The sequence below is a fragment of the Talpa europaea genome (assembly GCF_964194135.1).
Source record: "Talpa europaea genome assembly, chromosome: 12".
In the NCBI taxonomy this organism is placed as follows: Eukaryota; Metazoa; Chordata; class Mammalia; order Eulipotyphla; family Talpidae; genus Talpa; species Talpa europaea.
In genome coordinates this window covers 23,515,765-23,530,902 of record NC_140079.1, presented here as the reverse complement: position 1 = coordinate 23,530,902, position 15,138 = coordinate 23,515,765, and the positions used below count along the sequence as shown (strand labels likewise).

At 37.2% G+C, this 15,138-nt stretch overlaps 1 protein-coding gene across 1 annotated transcript; it reads left to right on the top strand.

Annotated features, from left to right (window-relative positions):
• Positions 1 to 7,720: 7,720 nt before the first annotated feature.
• Positions 7,721 to 8,653, top strand: LOC311181441 (olfactory receptor 10N1-like; the record flags this gene model as incomplete). Its single annotated transcript, XM_084249913.1, has 1 exon — positions 7,721 to 8,653. The coding sequence occupies one exon, from the start codon at positions 7,721 to 7,723 to the stop codon at positions 8,651 to 8,653; it is 933 nt and encodes a 310-aa protein (XP_084106039.1).
• Positions 8,654 to 15,138: the final 6,485 nt, after the last annotated feature.

Genomic DNA, 15,138 nt, shown 5'->3' with positions numbered 1-15,138 from the left:
TTTTCTAAATCAGTGTGTAATGACTTTTGCATTGAAGAATTATCTTTAAAACACATCTTTCCTATATCAAAAAATTTAGTACTATTTTATTTAAAATACAGGATATATGCACATAAAACTTTATAAACTTACTCCAAAATCACCAACAAAAAAAATAACAAGAGGTCCTCCCTGGTGGTGCAAGGGGTTAAGTCTCAGCACTATGAAGCTATCAGCAGCCATTATACCATGAGTTCAATCCCCAGCCAGAAAGTTAACCCACATGGCACAGCAGACCTCTCCTGTCTCGCTCACTGCTCCTTTCAGCAGTGTATGTCAGTAGACTGCCTGTTCTGCTCCCCACTATGTCTCTGGTGAATCTTCTCAACCCCCACACCACTAGTCTGTACCCCAGTTCTTGTATGAATAAATCTTAAAAAAAACAAGATTTGCAAAAAAGGGCCAAAGACTTAAATAAAATAGACCCTTCCCCCAAAAAACACAAAATAAAAAGATGCTTGATCTCCCTAATAATTATGAAAATGCAAATTGAATGCACAATGAGATACCACCTCCAAGCAATTATATGACTGCCCATGAATAAAAAGTAAAAGAAAAAGAAATGTTGACTCGGGTGTAGAAAATTTGAACCCCATATGCCTATGCTGAGAATGTAAAATGGTGCAGCGATATGGAAAACAGTGAGTTCTTCCTCAAAGATTTATGAATAGAATTACCATAGGGTCCAGCAATTCCCTTCTGGGTTTGTATCCAAAATGGTCCTGAAGAGATATTCCTATTTATAACATGTTCTTAACAGCATTATTCACAATAACCAGAAGGTAGAAGCGTCCAAGGGTTCATTGACAATGAAGGGAATAGTCACAGCTCAGCAATTTTTTCTCCAATATCTGATTCATGAGAGCAATCTTGCATTCTTTCTTTTATTGTAGTAGTTACTGAAGTAACATTAGTTTACAATACTGCATACAATTTAGGAGAATAGGTTTCTACCTCTTCAGATGTATGTTATCACAACACACCCACCACCAAAGCACCCATAATCTCCTACTATTGTCCACTGAATCCCTTCTGCCTTTGCGTCCCACTTTCCTTCTTGGTAACCTCAATTCTACAGTCAGATTTCTAGGGTTTCTTTGGCTTAGTTTTGTCAGTTTCTTTGTATCTCCATATTCCAAAGAAATGAAATCATCCAATATTTATCTTTCTCCTTCTGATTTATTTCACTTAGCACAATTCCCTCCAGTTCCATCCATGTTGTCACAAATAGCAATATTTCATCTTTTATAGCTGAGCAGTATTTTATCTTAATCTACTTATCTGTCATTGGGTACTTGGGTAGTTTCCATAATTTAGCTATTATAAATAGTGCTGCAGTAAATACAAGAGAGCATAGATCCCTTCTACTTGGTGTTTTGCATTCTTTGGGTAGATACCTAGGAATGGAATTGCTGGATCATATGATAGATCTATTTTTAATATTTGAGAAATGTCCATACGGTTTTCCACTGGGGCTGGACCAGAGTATGTACATTCCCACCAACAGTGGGACTGTACCATTATGAGCCTTCTTCAGTCTCCACATCCTGACCAACACTGGCTGTTTCTGGTTTTTTGATATAGGTCATTCTCACAGGTGTAAGTTAGTATCTTATTGTAGGTTTGATCTCCATTTCCCTGATAACAAGATTATACAGTGGAGAAAGAAAAATCTCTTCAGCAAATGGTGTTGGGAAACTGAAGAGTCATATCAAAGGAATAAAACTAGACCATTATTTCACACCATACACAAAAATTAACTAAAAATGGATTAAAGACTAGAATGTAAGACCTGTCACAAGAGAGCCCTCTACAAATGTTAATTCCACTATCCCATTTTTTAATTGATCAAGTTGAATGCTGAGAACATGAAATATCATAAGTCATTTAGATTCCATATGGAATAGGAAATTAGGAAAAAATTCTGAGGATTCTTATGTTTTTCCCTCCTTTAATCACTAGCAGTTAAAATAAACAACAACCAGATAACAAACCAAAAATACAAAACAAAAACCCACTAACTCATTTTAAAACTCCAAAGGCTAGGAGAGAGTAACAAAAAAAGATAGATTCTAGCAATGAAATTGAGTATTAGAATGTATAATACCTTCAAGAAATAATAAATTACAGGTGCAAGTATTATGTGTCAGGAAAGTTATAAGCATTATCTCATTTAATCTTCATCTTCCCTATAAAATCCTAATATAAATCAATTTTACAAATTACAATATTAACTCAGATAAGACAGATACCTTTAGTTTTAAAGACACATAGCTAATGTGTGATAGCGTGTATTCATATCAGAACTTTCTGACACCAAGGTGGATGCTCTTTTTATTGTTAAAATCTTTTCCACAGCCATGCAGAGGTTAGGGAATCGGGAGAACATGACAGATAGGGAGAAACTGGAAAACATGACTGATAGCAAATCAGAGAGAACAAAAGGGTCCTTGGGATGTGTACCCAGAACAGAAAAACAGGGTGGCCAGGGACAACCCACAACCTCTTTAATTGCTATTTCATGTAAAGATTATCTCAATTACTGTGTACTATTTTCCCACTCCCAAACTCTCCCAACACCCAGCACTTAATTGCTCCCTTTACTCTGAGGGCTCCTGCTCCCTGTGTCTTGGGATGTATCATGAATGGGACCCGAGAGAGACCTGTAAAGGTCAAAGATATTTTTACTTCTGTGAACTCTAAGGAAATCACCCTAGGTGACAGGGCAACATCACAAGCACAGCGTCCTCTGTGTGTGTGTGTGTGTGTGCGTGTGTGTGTGTAGAATGAAAACCTGGACCATTTTGGGCTCTGTAGTAGAGAACTCAAGCCTAATTGTATAGCCCTTAAGGAAATCAGACCCAATTCGATAGAAGCAATTGAAGACAAAAGGAGGGGGAATATATTTTTTGTCCTTACTGAGCCACTCACGACTCTGACCATGTAAGTGCTTAGAGCATCATCCTGTCTTTTTCAATTTTTAATTTTATCTTCAGTCTAGACTTTTATAGTGCAAGGAATGTGGGAAAATATAATCAAGAGATTCCTTCTCATTTAATGCAATTACTAGAGTCCTTTCTTCCATTCATTCTATCTAATAGCATGCAGGAGTACATTCAGTGATCTTTATTACCCTTAATCATTAATCATTAGCTTAGCATCAATCAGATTCCAGTCACCACACTTACTTAGGATTAAAAAATTAGTTAGAAATATTCCCTGGCATGAGAAAATATATTTCTATGTTAATGAGAAAATAATAATCTTTGTGATACAAAGGTATGTAAAGATAATCTCCTGTTCTCTCCTAAATTTCTGATGAATATTCATAGTTCTTTTTTTTTAACTGAAATTATCATTCATCTACCCACCTGTATAACTGCAAGGTTAGTGGGTTGTTTTTTTTTTTTAAGGTTAGATTTTTTACTCCTCCTCATGGGCACATGCTTCCCTCACCCTTCTGGCTCCATTCCTTCTCCTTTTCCTAAAAATGGAGTATTTCTCAAGGTTTAGCCTTTTGTCTTATTTTATTCTCACTTTACCCTGTGTCTCCCAGGACTTCCATCAGGCATAAGCCATTTTGTGTCATCTTCAGACAGGTAACTATTTCCCAAATTCATTAGCATTGCACTCTCCTTAGCAAATATTATAGTAATGAGCCATATATAGTATGTTATTATGCCTTACATCTTTCATGAACAACATTGCATTTGATCTGTAACATTTCCACGATATATATTTGTTAAACAAATATAAACATTTAAAATGTCCTAATATCTACCAAGTATAATTATAAGAAGATCACACATCTTCATGACATAGTAATGTGAGTCAAATATAGATTGTAGAACATAAATGAGAGGCCTTATGCCAAGGAGATTATTCAGCAGTTTGATGGGACTTTTCTATTTTGCTCCTATTGTCTTGCCTTAATTATTATTAGCACCCTTTTGACTCTCAAAAGAATTCTAGTTGTAATGATAAATTTTAAATGATTAGTTAAGATTGAGTTACTGGTGCAGGGAATGCTTTCTGTGTCTTTAAAGATGAGAAAGTGAGGTTCACAGTTTGTGAATCCACAGTGACACTACCGACAATCAGAACTTGAAGATAAATCTTTTAAAAAGAAAAAAGACCTATTTATTTATGCATAGAAGAGCTGGGGCACAGGCCAGAGATGCGGGGGAGGGGGATTGATGGGATACACCAGAGACAGAGTGGGGAACAGAACAGGCAGACTGAACCGAAGTACACTGCTGAGGGGGAGCAGCAGGCAAGACAGGAGATGTCTGCTGCGCCATGGGGTTGCTCCCTGGCCGGCCAGGGATTGAACTTGTGCTGCAGAAGCTGTGGATTGCTTCATACTGTGGTGCTTAACCCCTTGCGCCACCAGGGAAGCCCTGAAGATAGGTCTTTAGACATCTAATCCAAGGTTTTTTAAATATATCATGTTGGCTATCCCAGACAAATGTTGGAATTTGAGTTGAATCTTCTAGGAAAGAGGTATTCTTTTCTAGTATGGCAGCCACCCTAAATTACTGTGTGAATTATCACTCTAGGTTCCATGTTTATCTCTGATGCCTATGAATCTGGTTGTGTGTTTAGGGATGGTGAGGAGTTTGAACATTTAAAATATGTATTTGAGGTTATAAAGACAAACATTTTTAAAGCATGTAAACTAAACATGGGTCTGAAATTGTGCTATTTTCATGGAAAATTTCGTGGAAAATTTCTTTCTTCATGGAAAATTTCTTGGCTTTCAATTTTTATTTTAAAGAAAATAACATTACCACTTCTCTAGAAACAGAAAACTGTGACTCTTGTTTTACCTGGCATATCATTATACCATCCATTAGCATGATTCATTTATTACTATGATTTGAATGTTCAGCAGGATTTGGGGGATAAGAAAGATATTTAAACTATAGTTGTTGAATTTCATCATAACTCAGATGAAATTTCCCTGGGTCCATTGCATACTTTCTGAACTTTTCCCCCAAACGATGAGCTATTTAGTATTACATATGCTCTGGTGCATATTGTCAGTATATTACAAAGTCTTTTTACTCTGTCCAAAGTGAAGGATAAATAACCATTGCTGGGGACTGTTGATATGACAGATACCGCAGTAGATGCTCATTCAGCATTACCCTGCTTAATCTACCCAGCAACCCTTACAATGTAACACATGGCCTACTTTAGAGACAAACGGAAACATAGCAAAGCCACAAAATTAGCAAGCAAGAGCTTAGATTGAAAATCATATCTGCCTACTGCAAATATACTTTCTTATCATTATTGTCGCATAGCAGTTATTCCATACTCATGTTTTCATTGAGTCTAGCTGAGATTGTTCAGAAGCTTACAAGGATACTTAGCAAATAGATGGCTGATCCAGACCATGGGGACCAGTGGCCATGCATTTCCTGCAACAATTTCAGCACAAGAACAAATTGACTTCAGGTCCAGTTGAGCCCTCACTGGAAAAAGACAAAAGTTGTCTGGGAAAATATTGATGACTCCTGGCTATACTCCAGCAAGAATCCGCAAAGAAACTGTCACTCAAAGAACCCAATGTAATAAACAAAACCTCTATAGTTTTGAGACAAAATAGCAAAGTGAGTCAACTGCATTAACAAAGTATAATGCTATTCTACTTTAAATTACCAAAGCAACTAAGACCCATAATCTAAGTCTAGACCTATGATTGTGTGAATGTTTTTTTGTGCTTGTTCAAGGGTTTTCTACTATAATTCATACTTACATGTTTTTCTGTTGTTATAAAACTTTCCACTAATAATGACTTTTTCTTTTTCTTCCCCTTCAGGGGTGTCCACACTTTTTCCTTAGCTCTCTACTCTTGCCTATCATTTATATATATTTTTAACTCCAGCATGAGTCACCCAACAGTTACCAACAATTATGAAGATTTTTAAGGCTCAGTCTATCTTTCCTAGTTCAGGAATTAGAAACTCTACATTTCAAAGACTATCTAAATTCCTTTAGAATCTATCTAAATTCCAATGGAATCTCATACCAAAAGTACATTTACTACAAACTCTGCTGTCTGAGGTTAATAAAAAAAGGCTTAATATAGTCTAATGTCATTGGAATCATTCAGCATATTATAAAATTCTATTTGAATACACTGAGAGCTAAAAATATCCCAAATCCCAGAAATATGATGGTGAACAAAAGACAGCTCTCTTCATGAACTTATTGCCAAAGTATATCCATAAATTAACTTCCGAGGTTTCATTCATTCATTAAATAACAAGTATTTAAATGTCAAATAATCACCATCAGTACTGCAGATCCAACCACAAATTATTATGCTGTTAACTTTCAGGAACTCTGCAGTCAAATAGAACATTTATCCAGTTCTATAACAATTTCTTTTTTATGTTTGGATAGTATTAACCTGTCTTGTCAAAGCAATTTTTTAGAAGATAAAATTATTAATCTGTAAATATTAATTCTGAAAAAACATATACTGACCAGGAATTATATTTAGGGTCCAAAATTTAAAATTAGAAAATTTTCATATACATTCGATTTCAAAAAACACTTATCATATCATATTCTAAAATTATTTTTATCATAAAAATAAAAACTGAAAGTAAAAACAGTATCTCTTTTGGACAACAGACAATGTTGTTTAAACTCAAACATAACAGAGCTGACCACAGCAAACCCTGGTGGTAGTTTCAAGTTCTCAGATTATTCAGTTAGGTTGACTCTTTCTTTACAACAAACCAAGTGTCAAACTCTTAAAACCAGAGTGCAGAATGGTTGCCAGGGGCTGAGGTGAGGCGGGAAAGGGAAATTACTAATCAAAAGGTATAAATTTTAAGTAACACAAGATGAATAAATTCTAGATTGGGGCAATAGCACTGTCCCTAGAGTGAACAATATTGTGCTATATATACTAAAAGTTCTAAGAGGGTAGATGTTATATTGTTTTCCTAACCAGAATGAAAAAAAGATTTAGATGAAAAAATTCAGAAAACACAGTTACAGGATTTAAATATTTTCATCCGTTAGAAAATATTAAGAATGCCATAGCAGCATCTTCATATTCAACAAACAGATACAGAAATAAACATCTACATAATACAACTAAACCACTAACTTCTAAGCACTTTAAAAGCTCAGGATAATATCCAATGATGTCACCATTATTTTCTTCTCTTTGAAAACAATATTAAAAAAAATGCTCAAAGAACTATATCCAAATATGACCATATCTCCTTGCATTGTGTCACAATCACCATTCTCAACAGAGGTGAGGGTGCCCAAGTTGATAGGGTATTGGACCACAATCTGAGTAACTGCAGACATGCAGACATACTCTGGAAGGATCAGGAGAACCAAACTGCACTTTATGGCAATTATAGAGGGATAATTAGTTGTGAACATTAAGTTCATTTGCTCACTATTCAGACTTCCATTCTCTTAGTTCAATCCAGTAGTTTTCAATGTTATGTTTCATTTTGTTTTGGGTCCATCCATGTAAGGAATATCTCAATGCAAGGTTTGAAAGCACAGAAGAATTTCTACTTCTTTATCACATCTTCTTTATGTTTAAACAATGACTATGTTGGTATTATTTATTCACAGGTCAGCTTCCACATTCATGCTATTTTTTTTTCTATTTCCACAAGAACAGTCCATCAGCAACATGAGGAATCACACGGAGCTGAAGGAGTTCATTCTGCTGGGAATACCTGAGACCCAGGGAGCAGAGACTTTGCTCTTTGTCATCTTCCTGTTCATTTACCTCTTCACCCTGCTTGGAAACTTACTCATCCTTACAGCAATTATCTCTTCCTCTGCCCTTCACACACCCATGTATTTCTTCTTGGGACTCCTCTCTATTTTTGACATGCTGTTCCCATCTGTCACCTGCCCCAAGATGCTGTTCTATCTCTCTGGCCAGAGCCATGCCATTTCTTATCACGGATGTGCCGCCCAGCTCTTCTTCTACCATTTCCTGGGCTCCACGGAAGGGTGCCTCTACTCTGTGATGGCTTATGACCGCTTTGTTGCCATCTGTCACCCACTGAGGTATAATCTCATCATGAGACCTGGAGTTTGTGTTGGTTTGGTCCTGGGAGCCTGGTGTGTGGGATGTCTTCACGCCAGCACCCTGACCTCCTTTACATTTCGGTTGAGCTACTGTGGCCCCAACAAGGTGGGCTACTTTTTCTGTGACATTCCTGCTGTCTTACCCCTGGCTTGTGATGACAGCTCCCTGGCCCAGACTGTGGGTTCCTCTGCTGTTGGTTTTCTGGCTTTAATGCTTTGGTTCACTATTTGTGTCTCCTACACACGCATTGGGATTGCCATTTTGAGAATCCGCTCAGTGGAGGGCAGGAAGAAAGCTTTCTCCACCTGCAGTGCCCACCTCACTGCCATCCTCTGTGCCTATGGACCTGTAATCATCATCTATCTGCAGTCTACACCCAACCCCTTGCTTGGTGCGGTGGTGCAAATATTAAATAATATTGTCTCACCTATGCTGAACTCATTAATCTACTCCTTAAGGAACAAAGAAGTAAAAAGATCCCTGAAAATGGTGTTCCTCAAGGCAGTACTTACTTCTCATGAATAAATTCTGGGTTTGTAACAGAGTTTGTAAATCATTCTCCTTTTTTTTTGTTGTTGCTGTTAAAGAAATAACATTATAAAAAACGCTTCTTCTAAAGCAATATATTAATTTGCTATTAGGCTGTCTACTTTGTGTATCTATTATTCTTGGGACCCATAAGTAACTACAATTAATATTATGGTCAGTGCCTTCATCCTAGGCAAGATCTCCAAAGGGCATCACAAGCAGCTTGAGACAGATTTCTTTCTATACTAGGCAACCAAGTTTGCCTAGTTGAGGGAAGTGAAAGTCTCTGGCAATCCAAGAAGCACCCTTCAATAATCCATCTCTATCATGAATCAGACTTAAAGACATTTTCTTGTTTCACATAGTATATACTGTTCTCCTATTTTGTCTATAAACATTTCAATTCCTGCAAGATGCTAGCAGTATTACTAATATTGATAGAATTTTGCTATGGGTCTATGATGAATAGCTCACAGATGCCACTTTATTTCACCATCCTATCACCCAGAAATGTAGAGTTTCCATTTTGTCAAAAGGAGCTTTGAGAAACAGAGACTCAATAATGGTCTCCATTGCACATAAGGCAGCAAAACATCTCAGCAGCAGAACCTGTTAACTTCAAAGCCCATTTTTAAAATCCCTCTACTACATGACTATTCTAAAAGACCTGTTTGGAAATTTACTCATCCTCATTACCTCTCTCAGAACTCATTATATATATAAGGCATTCAGTGAGTAACTGGTAAGTAATATGGACATAGTCCACCTTTTCATATTGGCTGTATTATGAGCTCTATTTATTCTGTGCCACTGTTCCCTGTACCCATCTTAGATGGTGGCACTGAGCTTCAGTCAATATATGCCTTGCTCTTTGTTTTATAACACAACTACTATTGTTATGGGAAAGCCAGGTCTACACCAAGTCCTCTTAACTCTTACTGGCATGGTATTTCTTCTGTACCATGCAATCAATATTGAAAATGAAACTTCAGTGTTAAAGGACTAGAAATGTTTTGTCCATTGTTGATGACAATGTCCTAATATGTGGTTCCACCATCAAGTTATATTTGCCAACTTGGCTTCCAACAATACTGGAACAGATTTCTCCTACATCTTTTCTACAATCTGTGGTAGGAAAGGGACAGCACTTTATAAAGCCCCACAGATGAGCTGGCCTAGTTTTCATGACATTTTAGTGATTGGTAGTTTTGTATTCCATTTTTAGTCCCCCAGTTTTCCATCCTAGTAGAAACCATGGAAACAAATCAAAAAGCAGAATTCCCAAATGAAGTAAATTGCCTCCCTAACTAAAGGCATGAAGCAACAGGACAAAATGAAGCACAATAGCATAGATGGATGGAGCCAGGTACAGTAAGGCTCCATGCCCCCTGCTAGCCCATCAAGCAAAATCCGTATCACACAGATCCTACTCCCACAGAGTCAGTCGGTATACCTACCCTAGAGAATGTGCCAGATCCATATTATGCTAGTGTGTGTTTTTGTCCTATTAATGGTGCATTGAGGGAAGAAGCCAGGTGCTATGGTGTCTCCTCACACCTCGATTGTGTTTATGAATATGTACCTACCACGGCAACACTTCAACTTGTTCAAGAGATATATCTGGAAAATCTAGTGAAAAATTCCATAAGTACAGTGATCCTATTCACTGGTATGTCCCCTGGATGTAGCCCATAGTCAGTATCTTGTAAGTTTGTTGAATGTAAAAATGAATGAACACTATTTTGTCATTCAAATGACGATGCAATCACATATTTGCTACTGTTTAAAAAAGGAATATGAATGAAAGAATTAGAACACAGAATAATATGCACTAATTCAAATATCCACGTACATTCACTTGAAATTAAAGATATGTGAAAGCTGAAATATGAATGAAATTCAACTAGTAAATGGTGTTTTGTTAACTCAGAGGCTCAGAAATTGTAGAGAAAACTGGCAAGCAGGTTCTGGTGTATTAGAATCAACGTGGTTCTACCATTGAATTTAGTCTATGAACTTTAGACTTAAAGCATCTAAGGGTCACTTCCTTCATGTACAATTTAACATTTGTATAACCTTGGGGAAAAGACTGAACTTCTCTAGAGATCCATGTCATCACGTAAAGCACATACCCTATATGCACATTGCAGGAATTAAATCAAAAAAAAATTTTAATCACTGATTCTTAGACAGTAAAAGATTTTTTTTAAGACATCACTCACAGTGACCACTCTTTAAATGTTAGTCCCACTTTTCCTTTACCCTGGTGGAATTCTGAGAAAATGGGAAATCTTAGGTCATTTAGTCTCGGAGAATAGGCTATTATAAATAAAAGGATGGAGATTTCTTATGTATTTTTCTAGCAATAGAAATAGTAATTTTTGTTTTTGTTTCACCATCACTTTTCTCAAATCACTGGAAGAAAAAGAAAACCAAATAAGTCAAATAATAAGAAAAAAAAACTGAACAAAATAAAAATGGCTCCTCTTTAGATTGGAAAGCCTAGGAGTGGAGGGTAGGGGATGAGAGGAGACTAACAATGACGAGAAACCCATATTCCAAGCATTAATATATTTGTATATTCCAAGCAACATCAAGAAATTTTTAGGAGCAAGAACCACGTCAGGAAGTTCACAATCATTATCTAAACTTCTCAATATCCCTATGACAAAAAACAAATACCCCTATGATCTACAATTATAACTGTTATAAATATTGTATTAACATTCAGAGACAACCAATTACCTTCTCAACAACATATAGCTATTGAGAAACACATATTTCACCCCGGACTTTTTAGCTCATAGGTGGTATTCATTATGTTACAACTTCTTCTAAACCAAGAGGCAAGGATATAGGTAGAAACCGGAAAAATGACAAAAAAAGCAGCCCAAATGCTTGAGATCCTCAGAGAACAAAAGTGCTTCCTCCGAAGCATTATATTTACTTGCTTATGTGTATCTCTAATCTGAGGGATTCCATCATTGACTCCATAACCAATATTAATCTCAGTTCCTTATTCATGGGTAAGGAATCCAAGGTATAGAGAAAATCCTTGTAGAAAGATTTTCTCCTCTTTTAATAATCACTTATCAGTTTACTTTTTCTCTATACAACATGGTAGTCATGGTAGTCATTCATCACTTAAATATGTGACTTCATTAGGAACCATTTTAACACTTTTTCTCCCTCCATGGACATCAACTTAATTAATTTTTTTATCACCCCCATAAACAGAGTTCTAATTTTGTAAAAAAAAAAAAAAAAAAAAAAGTTTTGAGGACTAGAGCTCTCAAATAACTGACCCAATACTGCATATTAAGCAACAAACCAGAATTCGAAGTTATATCCTGTTAACTCCAAAATTCCTTTTCTTAATCCCTCTACAATATGACTACCCTAAAAGACCTATTTGACAATTTACTTATTAATTCTCTGAGGTCTTGTGATACATAGAAGTCAGTAAATAAATAATTGGTACAATATGCACTGACATATGTCATGTTTGTGTATCAACTTTTCTGTGATCTCCATTTATTTTGTCTCATTACCTACTGTACCCCTCTCTAGACATTGGCACTGAGATACAGCAATACATGTCTTACCCTTTATAAGACATCTAGTTATAGCAAATTTGGCCTAGACCCAAGCCACCTAAGCTCTGCCATAGTTTTCCTACTGCCACATGCTGCCAATGTCCCTAATATTTTCTGAGGGTAAAAGATTAGAGAAGCTTTCTTGTCCATTGTTAAAGATGATGATGGCTAAATGTGTGTTTCAATTACAAAGCTTATCTGGTTCGCCCAACAAATTACAGTTTCTGCCTTGCCCTCCAAAGATAACTGGTGCTGATCGTTATTTCTACATTTTATTCCATGTCCAGGAACAGAAAAAGTACATATTATTGGTGATCCTACAGACATACCAGACCTCAGTTTCACAACTTTTTATGATTTGTAGTTTCTATTTCAATTTTTACTCCCCAAAGTTTCCATCTTGTTTTAAGCTATTAAAAGAAAACAAAACAGGGAAAATCCCAAATCAAATCATTGCTGCCCTTGTGAAGGGCATGAGGAAAAAGGACAAAATGAAGCTCATAGGATAGCACAGATAGATGCACAGAATGAGTTGCAGTCTGAGAACTCATGGGCTCTGCTAGCATGCCCTGAATGATGTGAGTGCACAGGAATCTTGTTCCCACACTTTCAGAATATCCACCTTTGATGATATGCTGGATCCTAGCAATCCTAGTATTTATTTGTTGTCCTGTTCATGCTGGATACTGGAAGAAGAACCTCCGGGTGCCATGTATCTGATAATGTCTGGATTGTGTCTATGGGCAGATACTGTCATACTAATACTTAAGCTTGTTCAATAGATTTCTTTTCTATACAATGGAAAAATCTTTAAGATTAGAGACCAGGGCCTCCCCTGGTAGTGCAGGCAGTTGAGCGCCCTGCTGTGAAGCTGTCTGCAGCCGCTGCAGCACCAGTTCAATCCCAGCCGGCCAGCGAGAGTCCCACACAGTGCGGCAGATCTCTCCTGTCGTGCCCACTGCTCCCCTCAGCAGTGTATTTCATCAGTCTGCCTGTTCTGCTCCCCGCTCTGTCTCTGGTGAATCCTCTCACCCTCCCGCAAATCTGGCCTGTACCCCGGTTCTTGTATAAATAAATAAATCTTTAAGAAAAAAAGATTAGAGACCATATTTGTCTTATTTACTTTGGTGTGCACAGGACATTGCCAGGGATATAAGCAAACATCCTATGTAAGTTTCTTTCTTTTTTTTTTAAAGATTTATTTATTTATTTATACAAGCACTGGGTACAGTCAGAAGCGCAGGAGGGTGAGAGAATTCACCAGAGCCAGAGCGGGGAGCAGAGCAGGCAGAAGGACCGAAGTACACTGCTGAGGGGAGCAGTGGGCGGCAGGAGAGATCTGTGTGCCTTGTGGGACCCTCCTCTGGTGGCCGGGGAGCAGCGGGGGATGAAATCTGCGCTGAAGAGGCTGCGGGCAGCTTCACAACCCAGCGCTCAACTGCTGCGCCACCATGGAGGTCCCTATGTAAGTTTCTTAATGAAGAGTATTTTGTCATTCAAATTATGATGCAACGGCAGCACGTTAAAAGAAGACATAACTGAAATGATTTAGGATACAGAACAACATGCATGAACTTCAACATGCATCCTCATTTTAATAAAATTGACGATATATGAAAGCAGACATTTGAATAAAAAGCTGAGCACTGCTTTACAGATTCTAATTCATTGTGCAATGATTGTTAGGCACTGAAAAAAAACTTCATTATCAGAAATTCCCTAGAAGATGCTAACTGTTTTGCTTAATAGTAACAATTGTCATCAGCTACCAGCAGATATGCTTTTGACAAACAAGAAGCATAAATTAACATGAAAGGAGAGAGGCCAAATAATGCTCAAGCTTTGTCTCTCTGAGGACTAGTAAAGAGTGAATCTTCCCCATCCAGAGAATGTGTAAATTTGTAGACATAACTAAGAACTAGGTTCTCATGTATTATTAGGTCATCATAGAATTCAATCTGTGAACCTTAGAATCTGAGCCTTCATTTCTACCTCTACTATTTAATGATTGTGTACTCTTGGAGGAAAATTTTTTTACTTCTTTGAGTACATGTCATTATTTGTAAAATGGAGTCACAATACCTACTCTGTCTCCACGCTTCACAATAAAAGCATGATTTCTTTAAAACGTCTGTCAAAAGAATGAACCTTTCTAAATGCTATTTCCAATTTCCCTTCATTGGGTTGCTCAGGTGGAAGCCTGAGAATCTGGAAAATCTTAAGTCATTTAGAGTTCATTTAGATGAGGATATTATTATGAAAATGTTTGAGATTACTAATATTTTTCTAAATCCTGATATACTACTTGCTTGTTCTCTTTCCTTGTAATTACTAGTAGTAAAAAAAAAAATCCAGGGCCTCACCAGTGGCACAGCAGTTGAGCGCTGGCTTGCAAAGCTGCCCGCAGCCTCTGCAGTGCTGGTTCAATCCCCGGCCACCGGGTGAGGATCCCACATGGCACGCAGACCTCTCCTGCCGCCCGCTGCTCCCCTCAGCAGTGAACTTTATCAGTCTGCCTGCTCTGCTCTCTGCTGTGACTCTGGTGAATTCTCTCACCCTCCCGCGCTTCTGACTGTACCCAGTGCTTGTATAAATAAAGTATAAATAAGTAATCTTTAAAAAAAAATCCAACCAATCACACAAAAGACGAAAAGCAAAGCAAAACAAAACTCATCTTAAAATGGAAAGGGAAGGAGAGAGGGGAAAAAAAGAACAAATTCTAACAATATAGTTAAAATGATAACATTCTAAACTTGCTCCACATCAAGAAATACTGTCATAGGAGCAAGCAGTCTCAGGAAATCCAAAAACATGGCATTTAATCTACATGGCCATTCTATGAAATACCATTGAAACTCCATTTTTCAAAACACAGTATTTTAGGCT